We start from the raw sequence: 26,896 nt of genomic DNA, 5'->3' as shown, positions 1-26,896 counted from the left end.
AACAACAAAACGTTGGAAATGTTTGGGACACTCACTGAAAACTAGGTGGTGAAAGAGGTGGGAAACCCTGTAGCTCCGTTTTAAAGAGCAAGTCCCTATTGACTCCACTGTTTGACCTTTTTAAAACAAAGTGAAAGATGTTTTTTGACGTTTTTTTGTGGTGTTTTTATTGTAAATGTTTTGCAGGCATGGTTGACATAGCCCGGCAGACAGTGGAGTTCCTGTATGAAGAGAACGGGGGCATCCCCCGGGACCTCTACCTCCCCACCATCGAGGACATCAAGGAGGAGGCCAACAAGTTCACCATCGACAAAGTCCGCAAAGGTCCCCTGCACTTGCACCCAACGCAATGCTAGAGGCCTTAGTTATTGAATCATTTCAGTTTTTTTCCTTCTGGATCAAAAAGGGACTTAGGTGGCGGGCGTGGCAGGGGGCACGGTACGGCGGGTGAATTTTAGAGAACATTTTAGAGGCCCTCATCTTGGAGATGTAGAGAATTATTTTCATTTTTAAGACTATTTTCCTCCAGTTTTACACTTTTCCATGGAGCGTAGAGAAAATGTGGCAGTTTTAAACCTGCAATTCTATGCATTTTGAGATGGCTAATGCAGTGGGGTTTTTTTATTGCTCAAATTTAATAACAAAGTCAATACTGCTAAATTCCTTGTTTTGGGAATTTTACATTTTCCCTGATTTTTGTCTAGCTTTTATTTGAGTGATTCTTAGTTCTCAAATATTTTATTATAAAATAATATATATAGGTCCATTTATCTTTTCTACATAATTTATATCTTGTTTAAGTTTACACTGAAATAGTTTTAAAAAATGTTTTAAAAAAAATGTTTGCACGGTTTGTTCTTAGATGATGTAGGCGGCCCGCCCAAGGATTTCAATGGCAGAAAAACCCCTGCCTTTATGTAACATTATCTTTGACCCTTACTTTAAATACATTAGTAAACACAGGAATTTTACCGATAGCTGGTTTAAACATGTTTTTTTTATTCAACCTTTATTTAACTAGGCAAGTCAGTTAAGACATATTCTTATTTACAATGACGGCCTACACCGGCCAAACCCGGACTATGCTGGGCAAATTGTGCGCTGCCTTAAGGGACTCCCTATCACGTCCGGTTGTGATACAGCCTGGAATCGAACCAGGGTGTCAGTAGTGACGCCTCAAGCACTGAGATGCAGTGCCTTAGACTGCTGCGCCACTCAGGTCCACAAAGAGTACTATTTTATTTTTAGCAATATAGATGTCTAAACATTATCATTATGTACACTGATATGCTCTAGTGTTACCCGGCTTTGCCTTACATATGTGTCCTCTTCTCAGGTTTGACCGTGGTCATCCGCTCTCCAGACAGCAACAACACCAACAGCACCACAGGTGGAACAGCCCTGCCCAAGTTTGCCATCCGAGGCATGTTGAAAACCTTCGGCCTGCACGGAGTGGTTCTAGACGTGGACTCTGTGAGTGTAGAACAGCCGAACTTCACAGTTCATAGAAACAAAGCGATGAGAAGTTGAGCTTTGTCTCTTTTGACAGTGTGTCAATGATCTCTCTCACTCTACTGTGTGTATGTCCAGGTGAATGAGCTGGTGCAAGTAGAGACGTACCTGCGCAGTGAGGGGGTGCTGGTGAGGTACTGGTATCCCATTGAGATGCTGGAGCGTCCCCCTGTTGGATCCCGCCGTACTGCTGCCAATGGCCTTGTCAATCTAGACAGCAGTAACATCCAGATCCATAGGTAACACGCTATCACTTACACTCCTACACACATCCTGAAATAACACGACGAAGAACTATAAATCGTCCTCCGTGGCCTGCTGTGTTTCAGGGAGCTTCTGCGCTGTGAGAGTGCCCTGGCTAGGCTCTACTGTCGCATGGCTCTACTTAACATCTTTGCCCCCAAGAGCCCCCACACCTTCACCCGCCTCTTCCATATCCCAGCCGTTCGAGACATCACCCTGGAACACCTGCAGCTGCTGTCCAATCAACTTCTGGCTCCGCCTCTGCCTGGTAAGTGGGCTTTCTCCAGATGAGATGATAATCCACAGAAAATAATGGTTTAAATAGAATAAAGTTAGAGCAATGAATGGAATAAGAAGGTCTACACTGAAATAGATTTTTAAGTGTATGTTGTGATTTGGAGGAGCTCTTTCCATGATCTGTGTGCTATGTTGTTCTCTTTGTCCTGCAGATGGCACCATCAGCTCCAGCTCCATTCTGCTGGCCCAGTCTCTACTCCACAACCTGCAGGGCCAGAGCTGCTCTCCCACAGACCTGTTCTACCAGGGCAACGCACATCCCATCAGGGAGTGGCTCACCGTGGCCATCACCCGCGCCCTGCACCAGGGGGAGGAGAGCCTGCTGGAGCTCACCAAGCAGATCTGCTGCTTCCTACAGGTTAGCTCCCGATTCTGTGGCTCAATGTATGTTTCCCCAGGGACGAAGATATTTTGCTTTAAACGTAGTTAATCTTGGTTTCCCTTGTTCCATTGTGTAGAATGCACCAGAGCAGTTCATCTCAGAGGACTTCCCAGTATCAGAATCAAAGGTCAGCATGGATGTCAACTTCCCGGGTGCTGCCTTCGTGATCGTCTCCTGCAAAGAGACCCAACTAGGCTGTCGTAAAGAGTGAGCAAATTTAACACAATTACCTTTAAGTTAAATCCATTAACCTTGATGCCCCTAGATGCCTTACAGTGACCCATTTTCTGCCTCTCTACCCCCCCTACACTAGCTCCTCCCTGTACAAAGCCCCATGGGCACGGGTCATGGTTTATGGCCTGGGTCACAAGGTGCGCAGGAACGGCCAGCTCAATTTAATGGAGGCGGTGTGCTACCCTCTAGATGCCTCGCCCTCCAACACAGGCCTCACCCCCCCTCCCACCACCAACCAATACCCCACTGTCATCATCCCCACCGACAAAGTGCACATCAAACTGGGTAAGTGCTTGATCTCCCTTAGTCCTGGCTTACAGTATTAGCTTCTTTCAGCTTGTCTATGTTCTAATTAGGGCTGGCACAATTATTGCGTAACTGACAATTATGGACAATAACCGGGAACATAATCATCTTAATACATCAATTTTAGGCGAAGGGGGATTCAACTCCTTATTCAAGTAGATATTGTTTACCCAATAGCAGTTTTACATTTTTACATGAAGTGGGTAAAGTGGGTCATAAAATATATATATATATAAAAAATATAATATAATGGGTCATAATTTTACGAGCAGAACGGCATGGCCGGGAGGAGAAGCTTGATTTCCAAAGGTTGCAAAAGGTCAAGACTTTTTGTTTTTTAAACTGGGGTGTCACCAAAGCTGTGTTGTATTCATTAGGTGTGTCGTAGCTCATTTTCAAAGATGTATTACAAGCAACAAAATGATGACAATAACCGTGGCCATTTCCATGACAATCACGACCCAAAATTCCATAATCGTATAACAAAATTCCATAATTCCATAACAGCCCTGGTTCTTATGGTTTCTTTCTGTTTCACATGATTACCATGTATTTCTAATAGGTTGTTTTACCGTCTCTCTCTGTCTCTCAGGGGTGTCGCCCCCTCCTGGTGCGGTGCTGGTGCTGCACTCCCTGCCGCTGGAGTTCCCCCTGGCCATGGCGTTTGCTGAGCAGCTGCTGACGTGGAAGCTAGGAGAGAGCAGTGAGTGCTCTGAGGAGGAGTTAGACACTGTGCCCTCCTCTGTGCTGCTGCAGGTAGTGGAGCTGCTGGGTAAGTGCTACACTTCCAGAAAATCTCTTCTCTTTGAAATGTCTGCATCCATGGCTTTAGGTGTCCAACATGTCTGCACATTTATTTCCATAACCCTTGTTGTGACTAATTTTGCATCCTGTTTTGTGCTTGACAACAAGTTGGTCTCCATTTTCAAATAGTTTAATTTACCCCTCTCCCTGTCTGTGGTGTTTTAGGTGGGCTGCTGTGGACCACAGATCTGGCACCCTGCATCAAGGAACTCTCCTTCCACCTGCTGGCTGAGCACTTCCGTAAGATTCATCACCTGGAGCAGCGTAAGAGCCCTGCAGGCCTGTCCAGCTCCATCGCCCTGCTGCTCAACCCCTGCCTGGCCGTGCTCATGGCCCTGCAGACGGAGCTCCGCAAGCTGTACGACCGGGAGACCCAGGGCTGGGTGGCTGCAGGGGCAGGAGCAGGGTGCTCCTCTGGTGGTGGTGTCCTAGCCTTGGGGGCCGAGCAGAGCAGGTTCTCCACCTACTTCCACGCCCTGATGGAGGTGTGCCTGGCTGTAGCTGAGGTCACCCTCCCCCTCAACGTGGGGTGCTCAGGAGTGGGAGCTCTGTCATCCACCAGTGCTCCTAACCTCAGCGACTCCTCCTCATCCTCCTCCTCCTCCCCAGGCCAGACCCCCCAGAGCCCCAGCCTGCTCTCTAAGCGTAAGAAGGTGAAGATGAAGCGAGAGCGTGCAGCAGCAGTGGCGGCGGCCTCAGGGACGAGGGGTTCTGCTGGAGGGGCTCGCCTGTCAGAGAGCGACAGCGCCCTGCTCAACATGGCCGGTAGTAAACCTGAGGACATGCTGTGGTTCCACCGTGGCCTCACCCTGCTCATGATCCTGCGTCACCTGGCCAACAAGGACCCCCAGGGGCTGAGTGTGACAAATGATGCTGTGACTGACGCCTGCCAGGCCCTGGTTGGACCTACCTCTCACAGCCGTCTGCTGGTTCTCTCTGGCATCCCCACCCACCTGGAGGAGGCTGTGGTGCGCAGCGCTATCCGCAGGGCCTGCAACGCCCATGGGGGGCTCTTCAAGGATGAAATCTTCATCCCCCTGCAGGAGGACGAGCCCAAAAAGTCCAAGGCAGGAGCTGGGGTGTCCACCCCTCTGGATGGCAAAGCAGCCCCCGGGCCTGAGCGTCCCTTCCCGAGCAACGAGAGCCCAGACAGCTCCAGCAGTGTGACTCCAGCCATGAGTGTCTCAGCCTCGGCCTCCACGAGCCAGACCTCCATCTGCAGCTCCTTGCAGCGGGGCGTTTCCCGCACTGCCAGTGAACTCTCTGTGGACCAGGAGCTGCTGGCTGCCCCACCTCTCACCCCAGCGGCTGCAGCATCGGCTGTCTCCTCCCCACAGCAGGGTCCACTTGATCCCCACACGGTGTCCAGCCAGGAGAGCCTAGATATCTCCCTGTGCAGCACAGGGAGCCTGGGCAGTCTGGGCAGCCTGGGGGAGCCTTTGGACAGTGCAGAAACAGCCTCTGTTTCAGACGGGGGCTCCATGTACACAGTCACCTCTCTGGACAACAACGCCATCTTGGCCCGGCCCATTAAGGGCTATGCCGTCATAGAGGTGGGTCGCAAGTGCATTTTACACTGAAAATGCAATATATTGTTTATAGTTTCTTTTTTTGAGTTTTGATGGAGACAGACTTGCATGTCCTTCTGTTGTGCATATGCTGAATGTAGGTTCGCGCTCGGGCCAAAGTGGAGAAGATCCGTGCTAGCCTCTTCAACAGCAGTGATTTAATTGGCTTATCCACCCTGGAGGGTGAGGAGGAGCTGATGGAGCTGACTAATGAGGAGATCCTCACAGCCTCCAGTGTCAACCAAAGCCTGTTTGACACACAGGGTAGCTCCGCCCTCGAGGACTACTTCCTGGACAAGTCTCTAAGAGGTTGTTAGTAGTATACTCTCTACCTATGTTTAACCACCTGTACTCTACCAATACCGATTAAAGTGGTCATCATCTTTTCTCCTCCTGTGTTACCAGGGGACAAGTTGGTGCCAAGTGCGCGAGACCTACTGACGGACATCTATAAGAGTTGTGTCCACTCAGAGCAGATGCTGAGCCTCACGCCAGCCAAGCCTGTCAAAGTGTCAGACATCTACCTGAGCAAGGAGCAGATCAACTCCCACACCCCTGGAAACCTCCTCCATGTCTTCTTCACTCACATACGGCCACCTAAGAAGGTGCTGGAGGACCAACTGACGCAGGTTGGTACACCACCCATGAGAGTGCTTGAACACACAAACTTGAAATATAGATATTATATGCTTAATTGACCCTGCCTCATCCACATGATTACACACATACTCACATCTATATGCATCTGCAGCCATGTTTGTCTGAGCATTGCTATATGTTCCACAGATTCTGCGTAAATATGGCACCACCAAGCCCAACAAGAACAAATACAGCAAGGTGGGTAAGGAACAGCACGCAGTCAAGGTGGTGAGCACCAAGAGACCCATCACCAAACCACCCAGCAAGGAGAAGTCTGTGCTCAACAGCGTCAGGTGAATTTTAGCCCTCGCCACACACACAATGCCACCCTGAAAGCCATTTTCCTAAATAGTTTCCACCCACACTTTTAAATTAGAGGCTTTGTAATTGCAGAAAGTAATGGGTTCCAATAATTATACTCCCCCTAAGATGCTTTTCTCAACGCTTCCCACGCTCAAATGTGTTACTTAAATAGCGGGTTTTTCAAATTAACTTCTCATATTTAGGAACACAGAATTGCAATAAAGACTATACCCTGTGGTTTCTTCATCCACTTACAGAAGGAAAATGGAGAGTGATTAAAGTTGGCTTATTATGCATAATCATCATATCAAGATTCATTCAGTATGCTGCCATGTCATCCATGACATTTGTCAGTACTCATTTAGACAGACATTTTCCATTGGCCTCTGTCCCTGACTTCTTTCCATGTCTCTATCAGGACTGCACTGAGTGAGAAGAGTGTACTGAAGCCCAAGTCCCCTGAGAAATCCAGGCCTGATGAGAAGGACACAGAGAAATCTCCTGCCAAGAAGCCTGAAGGTACTGACGCTCTGTTCCCTCTCATGTTACCTACATGTATCTCTCACTTGAGTTGATTAAAACCTGTTATGGCAAGGCGATCCCCAAGGGGAACTCCACCCCCCCATTCAGCTGAAAAGGTGGCGCAGGGAATTCAAAAATATTCTTTGGAAATATTTAACTTTCACACATTAACAGGTCCAATACAGCAAATGAAAGATAAACATCTTGTTCATCTACCCATCATGTCCGATTTTTAAAATGTTTTACAGCGAAAACGCAACATATATTTATGTTAGACCGCCACCAAATCAAAGGAAAAACACAGCCATTTTTTTCCAGCCAAAGATGGTCACAAATGCAGGATTAGAGATAAAATGAATCACTAACCTTTTGAAAATCTTCATCAGATGACACTCATATGACATGTTACACAATACATTTATGTTTTTTTTCGATAATATGCATATTTATATCCACAAATCTCGGTTTACATTGACGCCATGTTCAGAAATGCCTCCAAAATATCCGGAGGAATTATAGAAAGCTAAGCCAGATAACAGAAATACTTAACATAAACTTTGACTAAAGACACATGTTCTACATATAATTAAAGATACACTGGTTCTTAATGCAACCGCTGTGTCAGATTTGTTTTTAAACGTTACAAAAAAGCCTACCATGCAATAATCTGAGACAGCGCTCAGACGTAAAAGTATTTCTCCACCATGTTGGAGTCAACAGAAATACGAAATTACATCATAAATATTCCCTTACCTTTGATGATCTTTCATCAGAATACAGTGCAAGGAGTCCTAGTTCCACAATAAATTGTTGTTTTGTTCCATAATGTCCAATACTAGTGTCCAATTAGCGGCATTTGCTAGCACTTTCAGCTCACGTGCCCAAAAGCTGACGCTGGTCCAGGACAACTCGCACGAAAACTTCAAAAATATATATTCCAGGTCAAATAAACTGGTCAAACTAAGTAGAGAATCAATCTTCAGGATGTTATTTCCGGATCATACGTTTTCATCTGCATCCAAATGGAACGAAGGTGGCACCCACAGAGAAATGCGCCACAGGGAAATTGCATTCTGCCAAGACCGTGACTATTTCCCCTCCCATTCGGTCAAAGTTCACACCAGAAGCTCCATTCCACGTTCTACTGAATGAGGACATCTAGTGGAAGGCGTAGGAAGTGCTACCAGATCCATATCTTGTTTGGAAAGGAAGGGGCGATGACGTCAAATTTGACCCACATTCAGAATTTCACTTCTTGTTTGGAAGATTGCCTGCCCTATGAGCTCTGTTATACTCACATACATAATTCAAACAGTTTTAGAAACTTCAGAGTGTTTTCTATCCAATAGTAATAATAATATGCATATATTAGCAATCTAGGACAGAGTAGGATGCAGTTCACTATGGGCAAGCAATTCATCTAAAGTGAAAATACTGCCCCCTATCCTCAACAAGTAAGGGAACACCCCCCTGAAATGGACAAAAATGAATGTGAAGTCATTGGCACTGCACAAACCATATACACGATATCCAATGCCACTCAATTCGGCGTCGTTTCGTTCAAAGTTGATTGCAAATGCCATATGGCAAATACCAGGTGTAACACTTCAAATATCCAAAAGGTGGCGAGCGCGCTCCACCGTGGTTTTTCATATTGCAAATGCAACACAAGTCTCAACATCCAAAAGCAACATTTTGAAAAAGTGAAAAAAAATCAACTTATCATCCCCTTAAAACCTGTTAAGTCTACCCCCTACTTTTTATGTAATTTGCTTTCCAATAGACAATACATGCAAGTGGCGCATTGATATATTTTTCAGATTTTGGTGATCAGTTTTTCTTCCGCTTTTCGATGAAACACACGTTATGTTATAGTCACAGCCGTGATTTAACCAGTTTTAGAAACGTCAGAGTGTTTTCTATCCACACATACTAATCATATGCATATACTATATTCCTGACATGAGTAGCAGGACGCTGAAATGTTGCGCGATTTCTAACAGAATGTTCGAAAAGGTTGGGGGTAGACTTAACAGGTTAAACATATTGCAAATGAACAAGAGTCGCCAGCAAGTCACCGTCCATCAGTCAATTAGATGTCATTCTGACACCAAACTGATACCAATTGACACCAAACCCACTTTTTCCAACTCATTCTGACACCAAACTGATACCAATTGACACCAAACCCACTTTTTCCAACTCATTTAGAAGCCAACTATCACATATTTCAGAGCAGGCCCATAATTCACAGCGCCTTCAGTTTAAAACATAATAAAAACGTAAAACACATAGTTACGTTCTAGCTGCGGGTCCAGTTCGGACATTATGTGTAGGCCTATGTGAGGCGACCCCAAATCCCGAGTTTCGGATCGATAGGTCATTCGGTGCCCGAGCAAGACCCTAATTGGTGAAAATCCACTTTTTTCCATGCCTTGCTACGGGGTCCTTGAATGAGCTATCGGACAGAAACATTGGGGTCCGTCTATGGGCCGAGCCGGTTTCAATGCACCTAGTCTTGTGTCTCTGAGACTTTTCTAAATGTCGTCATTTTCGTAATGGTCAAAATGAATTGAAGTCATTGCAAATGTACGAGGCTGTTTCTCAGTCCGATAACCTTCTAGAGCCACCTAACTCACCGCCACCTAACTCACCATGCACTATCGACTTGAGGTCTAGAACAGGTTTCTAAAGTTTCAGAACTCTAGGACTGACGGTTCTTTTTTAGCTCGAACAAAGGTAACTATTGCAGGCACGGTCTGTCTCTACGCACCCCAATGGGTCCCTCCTACTAAGCTGTGTGTGTGATTTAGTTTTTCTTTGAAATTTTATGGGAGTCATGACTGATTTACAGTTCATGGGGGGTTGCCTAATCACACATATGAAGCTTTGAAAAGGTCTGACCATTTTAACCCTTCAAAACAGCCACTATGACACCATTTAAGGCACTTCCGGTAACTCAAAAACCGTTGAGGCCTAGACGCCATCTTGTTCGGGGCCAACTGCCCATTATGCCAAACCTACACTCACCAAGTTTCATCTTCGAAGTCTTTTCCGTTTGGAGATAAGGCCACGTCATGATTCGTTATGTTTTGTACATTTGCCCTCTTGTGGGATTTATCGGGACAGCGGAAAAATGACCAAAATTTGATTATTTTATAAAACGGAAACCGAATGTCCGAGAGTTCGTTTGATGACTTCCCGGTAGATCCGGCCCTGCCGCACGGCCCGACGCCATCCGCAAATTTTACAAACGTTTTCGGACGTCTGGTAAGGGACCGTACATTTGCAATATGGACTTTCTCACTAACCATATGGTGAATGTCAAAATGTTCCCTTAAGGTATGTTAAGATTTCCCTCAAGTTATAATATACATGTGCAAATTCATGTATTTATATATTTCTTATACCCTCCCTCGCCCCTCTCTCTGACATAGTCCCAGAGGAGAAGTACCTGACTCTGGAGGGATTCCATAAGTTTGCTGTGGACCGGGCCAAGCAGGACATCCGTAGCGTGTGGAGGGCCATTCTGGCCTGCGGTTACGACCTCCACTTTGAAAGGTGAGCTTGGTGACACACCCCCTTCTAGCCCCTGCAGTCAGCCTATGGTAGACCCCCCCAAGCCCCTGCAGGCAGCCTGGGGATGGTAGGTCACATTCCTAGCTGAGTGGGGAACAGAACACACATGGCTGGAGCAGGTTGTACACATTCAGAGCATGGAACACACTGTGACTATTACGTCAACACATCACATGTTTACACATGATGTACTCTAAGAAAATATTTATCTGCATCACACTACTACACTGTATAGTGCGTAATCAGAGAAAGTCAGCTGGGGTAAGATTAAGACATATATGTATGAAGAGGGTCTTTTCATATCTAGTGGCTGTTCCCCTTCTCTTCTGTTTTCAGGTGTACCTGTATAGACACGCGTCACGCCCAGAAGGCCTGTAGGAGGTGGAGTCTGGAGATGGACGTAGCGTTGGTTCAGTACATCAACAGGCTGTGTGGTCACCTGGCCATCACACCTGCCAGGCTGCACCCCCACGAGGCCTACCTGGACCCCAGTGACATCGCTGATCCACGCGTGGCCTGTCTCCTCAGTATGTGACCTACTCACTGACAGACCGCGTCATCAGTTTACATGTTTGTATGGTATCGAATGTCAGTAAATGAGATTGAGTGTGTGTGTGTTTACATGTACATGGTTAGTGGGTGGGTGTGTGGATGGGTATGTGTGTTGCTGTGTTCACATTTCCCTTCTCTCTGATGTATGTGTAGATGTGCCTGTGGAGAGCTTGCGTCTACGCTTTGCTCTACTGCAGTCTCTCAACAACACCCTGGAGAGTTTCTTCCTGCCCCTGGTAGAGCTGAGACAAACACACACCTACCAGAACAGCATCGCAGCACTGCTCTGTGGGGCCAAAGGTGACACACACACATAACAATAACTTCTCAGCACAGCTTTGTCAGGTCAAAGGCACACAGTGTGCTGTATGTGGGTCATTAAGGACTGGTTTTGTATCATGGCATTGACCTGTTGATAAATCTTTAAAACGTTTTACATTGTGACTGCCTCTGGGGGTCTAGGTGGGGCATATGAACTAGAGGTCTTCATGGGTCCAAAAAGTTCCAAAATGGATCCGTAGCTTTCCCACCATACCCATAAATAAATAAATAAATAAAGTTAAATGGAGAGCTGTTCCAAATGGACCCGAGGACAGTCCGACATGTTCCGAAAAGGACCACAGAAAACAGACCCGTGCTTGTTCGGCTCTGAGAGTAGAAAAAGTGTGAGAAAGAAACCTCCAACTGGGTGCTGCCAGCGCCATCAATAAAAAAAACGATATTGGCCAAAATATCCACAGTTAATTGTCTTTAAAAAATACTTGTTTCGATGTGTACCATATTAAAAACTTCAGTCTTATTGTTTTATTTTCCTAAAACAATAATTGTTCATCTGTCAAAGATCTCACCACTAAATGCATCAGGGCATTGCATGCATTATAAGTGTCGACTATATGGTATTCATATTTTTTTTAAATATATATTAACCCTCTAGTGTCTAAGCCGGGGGAGGGGGGTCTAAGCGAATATGGAATTGTTTTAAGATGGTCATACCAAGGATTATTTTGCTATTTAATTTAGAATTTTAAGACTCACTAAGGTCTAAAAAAATATATATATTAAAAAAAATTATTGGATGAAACATTGAATTTGGCATTACTGCTATTAGCTAACATAAACACATTGAATAACAGATTAACTACAACAGATAGTCCCCCCCAAAATCTAAAGGAAGTTTCTTCTGAAGTGTGTGCCTACAGTGCCTTGCGAAAGTATTCGGCCCCCTTGAACTTTGCGACCTTTTGCCACATTTCAGGCTTCAAACATAAAGATATAAAACTGTATTTTTTTGTGAAGAATCAACAACAAGTGGGACACAATCATGAAGTGGAACGATATTTCAAACTTTTTGAACAAATCAAAAACTGAAAAATTGGGCGCGCAAAATTATTCAGCCCCTTTACTTTCAGTGCAGCAAACTCTCTCCAGAAGTTCAGTGACGATCTCTGAATGATCCAATGTTGACCTAAATGACTAATGATGATAATTACAATCCACCTGTGTGTAATCAAGTCTCCGTGTAAATGCACCTGCACTGTGATAGTCTCAGAGGTCCGTTAAAAGCGCAGAGAGCATCATGAAGAACAAGGAACACACCAGGCAGGTCCGAGATACTGTTGTGAAGAAGTTTAAAGCCGGATTTGGATACAAAAAGATTTCCCAAGCTTTAAACATCCCAGGGAGCACTGGGCAAGCGATAATATTGAAATGGAAGGAGTATCAGACCACTGCAAATCTACCAAGACCTGGCCGTGCCTCTAAACTTTCAGCTCATACAAGGAGAAGACTGATCAGAGATGCAGCCAAGAGGCCCATGATCACTCTGGAGGAACTGCAGAGATCTACAGCTGAGGTGGGAGACTCTGTCCATAGGACAACAATCAGTCGTATATTGCACAAATCTGGCCTTTATGGAAGAGTGGCAAGAAGAAAGCCATTTCTTAAAGATATCCATAAAAAGTGTTGTTTAAAGTTTGCCACAAGCCACCTGGGAGACACACCAAACATGTGGAAGAAGGTGCTCTGGTCAGATGAAACCAAAATTGAACTTTTTGGCAACAATGCAAAACGTTATGTTTGGTGTAAAAGCAACACAGCTCATCACCCTGAACACACCATCCCCACTGTCAAACATGGTGGTGGCAGCATCATGGTTTGGGCCTGCTTTTCTTCAGCAGGGACAGGGAAGATGGTTAAAATTGATGGGAAGATGGATGGAGTCAAATACAGGACCATTCTGGAAGAAAACCTGATGGAGTCTGCAAAAGACCTGAGACTGGGACGGAGATTTGTCTTCCAACAAGACAATGATGCAAAACATAAAGCAAAATCTACAATGGAATGGTTCAAAAATAAACATATCCAGGTGTTAGAATGGCCAAGTCAAAGTCCAGACCTGAATCCAATCGAGAATCTGTGGAAAGAACTGAAAACTGCTGTTCACAAATGCTCTCCATCCAACCTCACTGAGCTCGAGCTGTTTTGCAAGGAGGAATGGGAAAAAAATTCAGTCTCTCGATGTGCAAAACTGATAGAGACATACCCCAAGCGACTTACAGCTGTAATCGCAGCAAAAGGTGGAGCTACAAAGTATTAACTTAAGGGGGCTGAATAATTTTGCACGCCCAATCTTTCAGTTTTTGATTTGTTAAAAAAGTTTGAAATATCCAATAAATGTCGTTCCACTTCATGATTGTGTCCCACTTGTTGATTCTTCACAAAAAAATTGTTTTATATCTTTATGTTTGAAGCCTGAAATGTGGCAAAAGGTCGCAAAGTTCAAGGGGGCCGAATACTTTCGCAAGGCACTGTATCTAAGAGAAATATCCCCATATTTTAGGCTCTAAACTATCTCCATATATACTTCCATAATTACTTTAAACTGGTACTGGGGACCTTCAGACGAGTCTTGTGAGGCTTGTGGGCGTCCTAGAGAATACAATTGTGTTTGAGAGTCTCGTTTTTCAATCCAAACTTTCAATAGTCCAAACTGTTTCGACGCTACATGCGATTTTGTGAAAAGACCGATTTTCGTAGATGTCTCAAGGTCTGACAAACACCGCTCTACAGTTGCTCTGCCACCTTTCACCGCAGATGCGGAAGGTCGATATCGGTGGATGCGGTTTATTGAGACGCAGGCCCATGCAAAAAATAACATATCTCTAGCTTAAACAGACAGATTTTGATGGGTATTTTTTATGTTAGTTAGATTTTCGCGGGGGCTAAGGGTTAAGGGAGACATGCTTACGCATAGCCCTAGAGCGACTGAAATACAGATGGAGATATGCCAGCGCTATGTTCCCGACATCGACAGATTTCTTTATACTTTTCAGATATGCTACTACTGCTGTACATACAGTGCCTTCCGAAACTATTTAGACCCCTTGAGTTTTTCCACATTTTGTTACGTTACAGACTTACTCTAAAATGGAATAAATTCAAATTCAAATCCTCGTTAATCTACACACAATTGATTTGACATGATTCGGAAAGGCACACAACTGTCAATATTAGGTCTCACAGTTGACAGTGCATGTTAGCGCAAAAACCAAGCCATGAGGTCGAAGGAATTGTCCGTAGAACTCCGAGACAGGATTGTGTCGAGGCACAGATCTGGGGAAGGTTACCAAAACATTTCTGCAGCATTGAAGGTCCCCAAGAACACAGTGGCATCCATCATTCTTAAATAGAAGAAGTTTAGAACTACAAAGACTCTTCCTGAAACTGGCCGCCTGGCCAAACGGCGCAATCGAGGGAGAAGGACCTTGTTGAGAGAGGTGACCAAGAACCCGATAGTCACTCTGGCAGAGCTCTAGCGTTCCTCTGTGGAGATGGGAGAACCTTCCAGAAGGACAACAATCTCTGCAGCACTCCGCCAATCAAGCCTTTATGGTAGAGTACGCCAGACGGAAGCCACTCTTCAGTAAAAGGCACATGAAAGCCCACTTTTGTTTGCCAAAAGGTACCTAAAGACTCTGACCAAGAAGCATGGTGGTGGCAGCATTATGCTGTGGGGATGTTTTTCAGAGGCAGGGACTGGGAGAGTAGTCGGGATCGAGGAAAAGATGAAAGAAGCAAAGTACAGAGATTCTTAATGAAAACCGCTCAGGGCCTCAGACCTGGGCTGAAGTTTCACCTTCAACAGGACAACGACCCTAAGCTCACAGCCAACCCGAGCCAGGAGTGGTTTTGGGACAGGTGTGCCAAGCGTTTAGTGTCATACATACCCAAGAAGACTTGAGGCTGTAATCGCTGCTAAAGGTGCTTCAACAGTAAAAGGTCTGAATACTTACGTAAGTGTAATATTGTAGTAAATTTGCAAATATTTCTAAAAACCTGTTTTTGCTTTGTCATTATGGGGTATTCTGTGTAGATTGATGAGGGGGAAAAAAGATTTAGTACATTTTAGAATAAGGCTATAACCTAACAAAATGTGGATAACGTCAAGAGGTCCAAAGAGCATTCTCTTGTTAGATTAAAGGAAACTGTCAGTCAGTTGGAGTGCTGTTGCGCACGCATTGCCTTCACAGGCCTGCAGTAGCAAAGGCTAATGATAGCCATAGCACACCAAACCTTCACCAAGTGTCTTAACTATATATAATACGAACAGGTTATTTTATTGTGGCATTCAATTAAGTTTAGCATCTTTTGGTTTTTCCTTTTCATGGTTTGAATCCAAGTAGCATAGTGGGCCTACTGGTAATTCTATTATATTGCGGCAAACACATTACAACTGGAACTTAATTTGGCCAACAAATGTCTCAACAGAATAAAACCGTCAAAAAAGTTAACAGGCTAGGCCTATATTGCGGCTATAACCAACAACGGCGATTGCTTACTGTAGGCCTACCTAACAAATGACAGCAATAGGCTACTACTACTCATTTTACAACAAGCCTGCTTTTAACCTTAAACTAAATACAAAGCACAAAATTAAAAAGACAGAACATGATTTAGCCAACAAATGTCTCAGCAAAACGAAACAAAACACTTTTTGCGTAGGCTGTTTAGAGAACTGGTTTAGATGATTAAATAGGCGTATAATAATAATGATTTACAATGATGATGATAGTAATGACTAAACATTTGACAATAAATAAGAAAATAAATAAAAGGTAGAAAATTGCATAAAACCTGAATTGCGAGTTGTGCACAGTCCATTTGGCCGCACCAATATTCTTCTCATCTTTGTCCACTACAATATTAAAACGTCCCCGGGGACATTCCCTTTGTCGGTTTCTTTTCACTCTACTCTTTCTTCTCTAACTTTTGGTTTTACATCAATGAAAAAGCACTTGGCAATCAACAGTAGCCTAGGCCAAGGCCCCTTTTAGTCTTCTTACTATCCTCCCCAGCAGTAGGCACACATGAGGTGAGCATCCGGAACCATTTTCAGCTGGGCATAAGCTATATGTTTTATTGAATTACAATTGACTGACACTGATAATAAGGCAGTTCTCATCACACAAACACTAAATTAACAGAGTACAGGGCCAATTGGGTCCAGTTGTTAAATCAATTTGATTTGCACATACCCGAGGCTCATGGTAATTATCAGACCAAATACGAGACAATTCGGAATTTATGACCCGGACCTGCTCTGGTCCTGGGTCGGATCTCGGAATTTCGTGTTTGTTTAAACCTTGAATATCTAATATGAACTGGATTAAAGCTTGCTTACCTTCCACCCATTCTACCTCCACCCTATCTCTATGCAGGATTGGTGTTCTATGATACCAAAGTGATAGTGATGAACCAGGTGCTGAACGCCACAGTACAGCGGACTGCAGACCACGCTGCCCCCGAGATCACACTGGACCCCCTGGAGATTGTAGGAGGTGAGCTCATAGTGCTGTTTTACGTTCATTCACGTTATGCCCTCTACTTTGAGTGTTGATGGTGTGTGTGCTTCTCCAGGAGAGATCCCTTCATCAGAGAACACCTACTTCTGCCAGGCGGCACGCCAGCTGGCCTGTGTGCCCTCGTCCCAGCTGTGTGTGAAGCTGGCCAGCGGAGGAGACCCCACCTATGCCTTCAACATCCGCTTCACTGGAGAGGAGGTCCACGGCACCAGTTAGTATTAACCTTCTTCCACTAACTTTGTCTGCTTGGATCAGACTGCAGGTGAAACATTGTCTGTTGATCCCTGACCTCTGTGTCTCCCCAGGCGGCTCTTTCCGTCATTTCCTGTGGCAAGTGTGTAAGGAACTCCAGAGCTCTGCCCTCTCCCTGCTGCTCCCCTGTCCCAGTGTAGCAGCCAACCGCAACAAGGTATTGTAGTGACACGCCAATCTGCCTTCTCCCTCAGTAAGCCCTGGTTGCAGCACCATTTTAACACCAGGGAGAAAATAATGTCCAAATAGTTTGTGTACATTTGTATTAATCCTGCTCCCCACAGTATATACTAGGAGTATGAACCATGTCTAGATTGCAAACCAGTTGAGCACTGCATGGGCAATGATCACAGCTTTACTGATAGGCTAGAAGGGTCTAACTTGATTGTGGTGCTTTTGTGCCGATTTGTTCCAAAGGGGAAGTATATTCTGACGCCCTGTCCGATCAGCTATGCGGAGGAGCAGCTGCTGCACTTCTTTGGCCAGCTGTTGGGCATCGCCATCCGAGCAGACGTGCCCCTGCCCCTGGACCTGCTGGGCTCCTTCTGGAAGGGCCTGGTGGGTGAGCCCCTGGACCCAGAGCAGGACCTGCAGGAGGCCGATCTGCTCACATACAACTACGTCAAGAAGATTGAGAGTGTAAGAGACAGTCGTCATATAGACAGTCATATGGGCAGTGTCATTGATACGTGTAATGTAGTGACTCCTCTTTCTGGAAAAAGGACGGGTGATTTTGAAAGCTCTGACCAGAAACAAATCAAATTCATTTAAATAGCCCTTCGTACATCAGCTGATATCTCAAAGTGCTGTACAGAAACTCAGCCTAAAACCCCAAACAGCAAGCAATGCAGGTGTTGAAGCACGTTGGCTAGGAAAGGCCAAAACCTAGGAAGAAACCTAGAGAGGAACCAGGCTATGAGGGCTGGCCAGTCCTCTTCTGGCTGTGCCAGGTGGAGATTATAACAGAACATGGCCAATATGTTCAAATGTTCATAAATGACCAGCATGGTCAAATAATAGGTCTGGGACAGGTAGCACATTCGATGAACTGGTCAGGATTCCATAGCTGCAGGCAGAACAGTTGAAACTGGAGCAGCAGCACGGCCAGGTGGACTGGGGACAGCAAGGAGTCATCATGCCAGGTAGTCCTGAGGCATGGTCCTAGGGCTCAGGTCCTCCGAGAGAGAGGAAGAGAGAATTTGAGAGAGCATACTTAAATTCACACAGGACACCGGATAAGACAGGAGAAGTACTCCAGATATAACAAACTGATCCTAGCCCCCCGACACATGAACTACTGCAGCATAAATACTGGAGGCTGAGACAGGAGGGGTCAGGAGACACTGTGGCCCCATCCGATGATACCCCCGGGCAGGGCCAAACAGGAAGGATATAACCCCACCCACTTTGCCAAAGCACAGCCCCCACACCACTAGAGGGATATCTTCAACCACCAACTTACCATCCTGAGACAAGGCTGAGTATAGCCCACAAAGATCTCCGCCACGGAACAACCCAAGGGGGGGCGCCAACCCAGACAGGAAGATCACATCAGTGACTCTACCCACTCAAGTGACTCACCCCTCCTAGGGACGGCATGAAAGAGCACCAGTAAGCCAGTGACTCAGCCCCTGTAATAGGGTTAGAGTCAGAGAATCCCAGTGGAAAGAGGGGAACCGGCCAGGCAGAGACATCAAGGGCGGTTCGTTGCGCCAGAGCCTTTCCGTTCACCTTCACACTCCTGGGCCAGACAACACTCCATCATATGACCCACTGAAGAGATGAGTCTTCATCTAAACAACTAATCAGAACTGGTGAAGCAGGTTTTCCATGGTTCAGCAAGTAGCTAGCCTATTGACCAATCCCTTTCTACTGTAACTCTATACTGTCCCTACGGTCACTGCTTTCTACAGTTCACATCCAGACTGTAGTTTCTCCATTCCACTGTCCCCTCTTGTCCCCAAGGTCAGTGTTCCATTGTCCTCTACACAACCCTTGCCCTCTGCCCCCCAGGTGAGTGAGGAGGATGATCTGGAGGCCCTGTGTGCAGAGATCTCGTCCCAGCACCACTCAGGAGAAAGCCCCGACTCCCCCAGCCGGCCCTGTTGCACCTTCACCTACATCACCATGACCGGAGAGGAGGTGGAGCTGTGCCAAGGGGGACACAACCTCAGTGTCAGGTATAGGGACATTCTGCCTCTATGGCCAGGCAATTTGTTCAGTTCACATGGGTCTCTGTTGATGTACTATGATTCCCTTTACCCATCAGTTCTTCTCTAAAAATAATTTTGCTCATGTCGTCTACTTTCTGACTTTGACAGATTGTGTTATCTCTGTTTAACCCCTCTATCCCTCTACACTGTGTGTGTGTGTGTGTGTGTGTGTGTGTGTGTGTGTGTGTGTGTGTGTGTGTGTGTGTAGTTGGGAGAATAAGGATGTGTATGCGCGAGCAGTGCGGGGCCTGCGTCTGCAGGAGCTTCAGAATGTGGAGTGTATGACAGCGGTGCGAGCGGGCCTGGGCTCCATCATCCCCCTGCAGCTCCTTACCATGCTCAGCCCCCTGGAGGTGGATCTACGAACCTGTGGCCTGCCCTACATCAACCTGGAGTTCCTCAAGGTAGCTGACGCATACACCTGCCACCTCAAACCTGCTGTACACACCCCCTTCTGAAACCCTAGGACGCTCCAATCAACACTCCACTGCCCTCATCCTTATCCACCAGTAAGAAGTAATAGTCACAGCCAGGGCTCTAAAGTGCGACCAATTTGGTTGCGTAAGTGACATAATATTTTGCTGTGCGACCTGTAGTTTTATTTTGGGACGCCAGTGCGACTTACAGAAAGTCCTCCAAAAATTCAATGTGTAACAATATTTGGCCGCAACACTCTTCTCTAAGCTGCTAAAAAAAGACAGACTGCCTCCCACGGCTGCTTGCTTCCAGTTCCCGGGCCACACACCTGAGCCCCGCCCCATGGCAGTCAAGCAGCCAGCACAGTTACTCCTTACTGTTTGTTTTCTCAACATGTTGTCAATTCATGCAAACAATATATTTTTCCAAAACAAGAATGATGCTGCTTTCCAAGTTGCTTCTAAATATGAATCTACATGTTTTCTCTATCTCTGTTAGTTGGCATGTGCCTAAAATAATACTAATCACAAATGCTTATAGCTAACTAGCTTTTGGCTAACTAAATGCCATTTAGATCAATGTACTAGCTAGTGCAAAGCAAATGTTAGCTCTAATACAGGTTGCTACCGGTGGTGGTGTAGATCAGTGTGTTTGTGCAACGGCATGTTTTGAATCTGATGGATTATTCTAAAATGTTTGTCTAAATGCAAAATCTATTCAAATGTGTTTAGAGCCCCCTGGGAAACACTGACCAACACTTTGGTTCCTACCCTCCTATCTGGCTTTTTCATTTGTTGTCATGCCAAACAACACCAACCATAGAATTAGAATAAGCATTCTATTTCTATGATTTCAACAGTTCACCAAAGTGTTTTGATTTATATCGCAAATCAAATCACAAGATTTGGTTAAAAAAAATCAGTTCTATTTTTTTGCCCATATCGTGCAGCGCTGGTAACTTTTACAAGTATATGCAAACTTTTGGTGGCACAGAAAGAAAGGAAAATTGATATTTTCCTCAGGAGATGTGCTTTAAAAATAAGCAGGATTCATATAGGCCCAATGTCGGCTATATCTCAATAAACATTTTTTTTTTAAATACTTTTCTGGTGCTCCTACATTTTGTGGTGCTCCTAACTTCTCTAAGTTAGGAGCACCAGTGCTACAATTATTTGTATTTTTTTTACCCTGGTCTCGGTATAGAGAAATGCGAAGAAATCACTATTTTTGGACGGCAGTAATAGTGAATGTCTTTACCTAGGAGAGTCTCATCATTGGCCCTTTTGCCTGAACCCCTGTTATCTCTCCCTTCGTAGGCCCACACCATGTACCAGGTGGGTCTGATGGAGACAGACCAGCACATTGAGTTCTTCTGGACGGCCCTGGAGATGTTCACCCAGGAGGAGCTCTGCAAGTTCATAAAGTTTGCCTGCAACCAGGAGCGCATCCCCTTTACCTGCCCCTGCAAGGACGGGGGCCCGGACACCGCCCACGTACCCCCCTACCCCATGAAGATCGCCCCTTCGGACGGGGCAGCAGGTAAGTCCTGGGAAAAGTCTGTGTGTGGTGTGTGTGTGTCATAGAGAGATACAAGTCGGTCACTCGTGTTGCTATCTGATCTGTTGTCTTCAAACCTTGGAATTATTGAATATTTTTTACCCTTCCTGGATTTATTATGTCTGGAAATTAGTAGGGGTTGTTCTATGGGGAGAAGATACAGAGCGGTTTTCTTAAAACGAATTACCTCACAACTCTGCTGTGTGTATTAGGCCAACTGTATAGGCTTCAAGTAAGGGAACTGTTTATCGGCTTGTAGTTTATCAGGCTCCAATGAAGATTTTTGGAACTGCTCAAAGGACTTTTTACCCCACATTTTGGACACGACTCCCAAAAACATTTTACACCAAGTCAGACTCCAATCACAGCAGTAGGAACTACACATTTAGATTAGAGCACATGTAGCTTCTGGGTTAGGGGCGGGTTTTTCCGGGTTAGGCTGTCATTGTAAATAAGAATTTGTTCTTAACTGACTTGCTTAGTTAAGTAAAGGTTGAATAAAAAATGAATGATTAGAGGTATGGGCCATTATTAACATGAAGAACATGGGATTGATTGAAAATAACTTCCTAGACTACATAATACTCTCTGCAGATTAATTTGAACATGGTAGAAGTGCACTTGAGATGTTACATTTGTTAAAGGTTATATTATTATTATTAATTAATAATATATATGTGTGACATTTCCACCTGCAAAATCCATGAAGAAATACAATTTAGGCCTAAAATATTACATGTTGCTCCTTTTAATGTTTAAGCTGCTTTTTCTTCCTACAGTATGTTTACCTATTTGTGTGGTTTCCAGGTTCGCCAGACTCTCGCTACATCCGGGTGGAGACCTGTATGTTTATGGTGAAGCTGCCCCAGTACAGCTCCCTGGATGTGATGCTGGAGAAGCTGCGCTACTCCATCCACTACCGTGAGGACCCTCTCAGCGGCTAAAGGGACCTGATGGATGGAGTACACCACCTCCATATAATAATAATGCAGCTTCAACACCAACCCTACTATTTCTTACCCATACAGCCCAACCCTTTCATCACCCCATCCCCCACCCACCTTTACCCCTGCCCTCTCCTGGACCTTCAGCTGGGACTACCCACAGAACAGAAGGCCAGCCTGCTTTACCAAGAACACACTGAAGCTTTTCATTTCTCGGCTTGTTTTATGTTTGGCTTTGTACCAGCGCTTCATTTCAATAACATTGTAATCAGGTTGAGCCTTTCAGGAGTGTGTTTTGACTCATGTTTTCAGACCTGATGTAGGGGAGTTCAGCCCCACTTGCCTTGACACTGATGTTGGTGTCTCTTCTGGTTGCACTGAGTTTTGAAGTGACATTGAGGTAACTCTTTGATTACTACACCGCGTGGGAGGGAGCTGTGACAGGGCACATACCATTATTGTTTATTAGGGAAGTTAATCTCTTCCACCTTATTTCCCCTCACTTTTCTTTATTCTTCCTATCCTCCGTCTCTTTCAGAGGTCCTTACAGTTCCCCTCCCACTCACTACCAGAGGGGACTATCTTTCTAAGGCATGCCTTTACCACAAGCAGCACTTCCTCAAAAAGGGGAGAGGGAGGCTCTGTGTGAAAAGGGAACCCCAAATATTCCTCTGGAAGCAAGAGTTGAGTATTGTTTGATGTTAGAGTTCATTTTAGATATTAAGTGGACTACTATGATGCTGCCTATTTATTACCAGTTCAGCTCTCTGCATTCAAAACCTTGACAAGCGCTGTATAGGACATTATATAGTTACTGCCTGTAAAGTTGGACTGCTAAAGGACAAAACTAGCTATCTGCCTATATTATACATTGAATATATTTTATTCAAATCTATTAAGAGGGTATATAAGTAATGTAAAAAGTCATTTTAATCTATTAAGTTGCAGTTTTGAGTTTAAGGTATCCTAGTAGCTGTGGCAGAAGGGTAAAATCACGTACACTGAAGCTGGACTACCAGACTAAAAGCTCTACCTGGTTGCCGGATCTGGCCTTCTGTGTTTCCAGATCTCCTATACTTGCATTTCAGGTTGTGAAACCTGTGTTTCTTGAGAAATGAGAAAGAGATGTTCTCCTGAGCTGCTTGTGTGCTACTGCTACTGAATGTGGGCTGACTCCCCTTGCCCAACACACAATACACACACCAGGGGGTCGAATTCACTTTCATTTTGCCTTTTTATAGATTTCCTGTGACGAATGAGCAGGATTTCTGTTTGTTTTTTTGTTTTATTTTACCCATAACCAAAATGTTTAGCTGTGTAAAGAAAACATTTAAACATACTTCTACGTTATATTTGATGGCAGTTTTTTAAAAATTGTTGCATCACTTCACCAATTATTATTTATTTTTTTCTGCACTATTCTTCCAGGGAAAAAATATTATTTAAAAATGAGCTAACTAGGATATTCTTTATTGGATATCCAGTTTGTTGGTTTTAAATTTTTTACAAATTTTGAAATGACCAGTAATATATCACCTTAATGTCTTGTAGGGCCGGATTACCGAACGGGCACGCAGGGCAACCCCCCCCCCCCTCCAAAAAATAGCATATGATAGCAAAATGTGTAGAATTGCAGGAAATTAGCTTTAAAATGGGAAAATCTTATCTTAGCCCCTTGGCAAAACATGTAGAATTGCAGGAAATTCGCTTTAACACTGCAAAAAAAAAAATCTTAGCCTCATGACAAAATGTGTAGAATATCATTATAAAACTGCACATTTTTCTCTGCACCATGGCTTACTGTGTTGAAATGCATTATGTTTTTGGGGACGTCGGTTCCCCCGGGGCCCCAAATGCAGTCGTCCGGCCCTGATGTCTTGTAACTCAGATGGATTCTATCACTCATTCTCTTCTACTCCATGGTGAAACATGTTTTCTTGTGTGAGTAAAACAGCCGTTTGACTTGGACAGGACCTGAAGAACACAACGACAGTTACCGCAAAATATTTGAGATGGATGTTTGGATTGCTTGCCAATTTAGTTTTGGTTTTGTTCTTTTAAAGGGTAAATCGCTGCTAACAAGGACGCTCCTTCTATTCCGACCTCTTTTGGAGGAGTAGAACAGACCATTACAAAGGACATTCATACGAAGAGGTGTTGAGATAAGAAAATGTGTTCTGTACATTTACTTGATATTTATTACAATTATTTATGGTTGCATTAAATTAACTTTTACTGTCTTACCTCTGCACATCAAACATAACACAGATCTTTAAAATGGACTATACAGGGGTAAAGGATAAGATGGAGTTTGAGATTTCTGTGTCACAATAAAACATGTCTTGATGTAAGCATGTTTTGTTGACTTATTGCTCTTGTCAGGACACACACACGAATATTTAAACAAACATAAGACAGGCGCTGGACGACAACCCACATGGAAAGAGAACATCCTGGCAAGAGCCAAAAGCCCTCGCGCTGAAAAAGTTGAAGTGGAGAGCCATGGTGGATGCCCCGACGCTCCCAAGGAGGTCAAAAGGTTTGTCAGTATTTGATATATTATAATTTTCTTCTATTTGAGTGTTTTTTTCCCCCCCAGCCACATTCACTGGCATTTAATCACAGTGTAAATCCACTTAATCTGACATTCTTTGCTCAAATGTGTGTTTGCCAAAGAATAGCCTGTCAGATAAATTGTGATGCTTTTCACACATCAACAAAATCTCAAGCATTTTGAAAGATAAAGGATCTGGTTATCTTATGTCCCCACAGACCATTGTGTGAAAGACTGGGTGCTGATCATGACAGATGAAGCTGGCTACTCTGCTTCCTTATTGCCATCCTTCTGATGTGTGTTTTATCTAAGGGCCCTAGCTAGTCCCAACTCCAACACGTGTTACATCACCCAAGCCTGCTAAATAAACCAGACACCTTTTCAGAACAGCAAGTGCCAGGCCAGTTCCAGCTGCATCTGTGCCTGTCTGACAACTGTCACCCCCACTCCACCCTTTGGTACGCTACATATTGTGCTCGGTTGCATGCTATATAAAGCCCAGACTGCGTGTATCTTGGGCTGCATGTTAGGAATTCTGAGAATGTTTTGTGCCGGGACTCTTAAGGTAGTTTGGGTCATTTGAAAGGGGGAACGAAACCTGTCATCAGAGGGCCTCTTTCACAGTTGGCTGATCACCTCAAGACCCAGGGCCTGCTGCCTCCTTTTTAACAACCTGTCAGCCAATGAGGAAAGATAACTGGGTCACAGCCCTCTGACCGGCCAATTGGATGAGGGAGGGGGAAAAAGTTTGACTTCCAGCGTATTCCGTTATCTCAGGCAGGGACACATAGGATTAGAGGAGCAACAAGGTGACCTGGCCAAAGCACATTCTCACTAAGTGTAACCATCCAGACCCAACTGAACATTTGACATAATTTGTGCATGATACTTCTAACTCACTGTATCACAATTCCAGTGGGTCAGAAGTTTACATACACTAAGTTGACTGCCTTTAAACAGCTTGGAAAATTCCAGAAAATTATGTCACGGCTTTAGAAGCTTCTGATAGGCTAATTGACATCATTTGAGTCAATTGGAGGTGTGCCTGTGGATATATTTCAAGGCCTACCTTCAAACTCAGTGCCTCTTTGCTTGACATCATGGGCAAATCAAAAGACATCAGCCAAGACCTCAGAAAAATAACTATAGACCTCCACAAGTCTGGTTCATTCTTGGGAGCAATTTCCAAATGCCTGAAGGTACCACATGTATCTGTACAACAATAGTACGCAAGTATAGCACCATGGGACCACACAGCCGTCATACCGCTCAGGAAGGAGATGCATTCTGTCTCCTAGAGATGAATGTACTTTAGTGCGAAAAGTGCAAACCAATCCCAGAACAACAGCAAAGGACCTTGTGAAGATGCTGGAGGAAACGGGTACGGTTCCTATGTCAACGTAACCTGAAAGGCCGCTCAGCATGGAAGAAGCCACTGCTCCAAAACCGCCATAAAAAATACAGACTACGGTTTGCAACTGTGCATGGGGACAAAGATCATACTTTTTGTAGAAATGTCCTCTGGTCTGATGAAACAAAAATAAAACTGTTTAGCCATAATGACCATTGATATGTTTGGATGAAAAAGGGGGAAGCTTGCAAGCGGAAGAACACCATCCCAACCGTGGAGCACAGGGATGGCAGCATCATGTTGTGGGGGTACTTTGCTGCAGGAGGGACTGGTGTACTTCACAAAATAGATGGCATCATGAGGTGGGAAAATGATGTGGATATATTGAAGCAACATCTCAAGACATCAGTCAGGAAGTTGAAGCTTGGTCGCAAATGGGTCTTCCAAATGGACAATGACCCCAAGCATACTTCCAAAGTTGTGGTAAAATGGCTTAAGGACAACAAAGTCAAGGTATTGGAGTGGCCATCACAAAGCCCTGACCTCGATCCTATAGAAAATGTGTGGGCAGAACTGAAAAAGTGTGTGCGAGCAAGGAGGCCTACAAACCTGACTCCGTTACACCAGCTTTGTCAGGAGGAATGGTCCAAAATTCACCCAACTTATTGTGGGAAGCTACCTGAAACGTTTGACCCAAGTTAAACAATTTAATGGCAATCCTACCAAATACTAATTACATTTACATTTACATTTAAGTCATTTAGCAGACGCTCTTATCCAGAGCGACTTACAAATTGGTGCATTCA

General features: G+C 44.7%; 1 protein-coding gene across 5 annotated transcripts in view; it reads left to right on the top strand.

The window, feature by feature from the left end:
* LOC118394061 (probable E3 ubiquitin-protein ligase HECTD4) overlaps positions 1-24,536 on the top strand; it is a 79,444-nt gene extending 54,908 nt beyond the window's left edge. For all 5 annotated transcript variants that reach the window (XM_052461496.1, XM_052461494.1, XM_052461495.1 and 2 more), the window contains 24 exons: positions 187-324; positions 1,337-1,473; positions 1,591-1,751; positions 1,842-2,023; positions 2,205-2,410; positions 2,511-2,641; positions 2,748-2,953; positions 3,567-3,746; positions 3,944-5,331; positions 5,448-5,655; positions 5,752-5,975; positions 6,133-6,278; positions 6,707-6,807; positions 10,248-10,371; positions 10,726-10,916; positions 11,095-11,241; positions 16,659-16,778; positions 16,858-17,013; positions 17,108-17,211; positions 17,472-17,693; positions 19,068-19,234; positions 19,476-19,671; positions 21,001-21,223; positions 22,049-24,536. In XM_052461496.1, the coding sequence (XP_052317456.1) occupies positions 187-324; positions 1,337-1,473; positions 1,591-1,751; positions 1,842-2,023; positions 2,205-2,410; positions 2,511-2,641; positions 2,748-2,953; positions 3,567-3,746; positions 3,944-5,331; positions 5,448-5,655; positions 5,752-5,975; positions 6,133-6,278; positions 6,707-6,807; positions 10,248-10,371; positions 10,726-10,916; positions 11,095-11,241; positions 16,659-16,778; positions 16,858-17,013; positions 17,108-17,211; positions 17,472-17,693; positions 19,068-19,234; positions 19,476-19,671; positions 21,001-21,223; positions 22,049-22,185 (5,195 nt within the window). In that variant the 3' untranslated portion in view covers positions 22,186-24,536. The remainder of the gene's footprint in view (positions 1-186; positions 325-1,336; positions 1,474-1,590; positions 1,752-1,841; positions 2,024-2,204; positions 2,411-2,510; positions 2,642-2,747; positions 2,954-3,566; positions 3,747-3,943; positions 5,332-5,447; positions 5,656-5,751; positions 5,976-6,132; positions 6,279-6,706; positions 6,808-10,247; positions 10,372-10,725; positions 10,917-11,094; positions 11,242-16,658; positions 16,779-16,857; positions 17,014-17,107; positions 17,212-17,471; positions 17,694-19,067; positions 19,235-19,475; positions 19,672-21,000; positions 21,224-22,048) is intronic.
* The last annotated feature ends 2,360 nt before the right edge of the window (positions 24,537-26,896 follow it).

Source organism: Oncorhynchus keta, chromosome 14 (assembly GCF_023373465.1).
Source record: "Oncorhynchus keta strain PuntledgeMale-10-30-2019 chromosome 14, Oket_V2, whole genome shotgun sequence".
NCBI classification, from domain to species: Eukaryota; Metazoa; Chordata; class Actinopteri; order Salmoniformes; family Salmonidae; genus Oncorhynchus; species Oncorhynchus keta.
The sequence above is the reverse complement of the archived record's forward strand: the minus strand, read 5'-3'. Positions and strand labels throughout refer to the sequence as shown.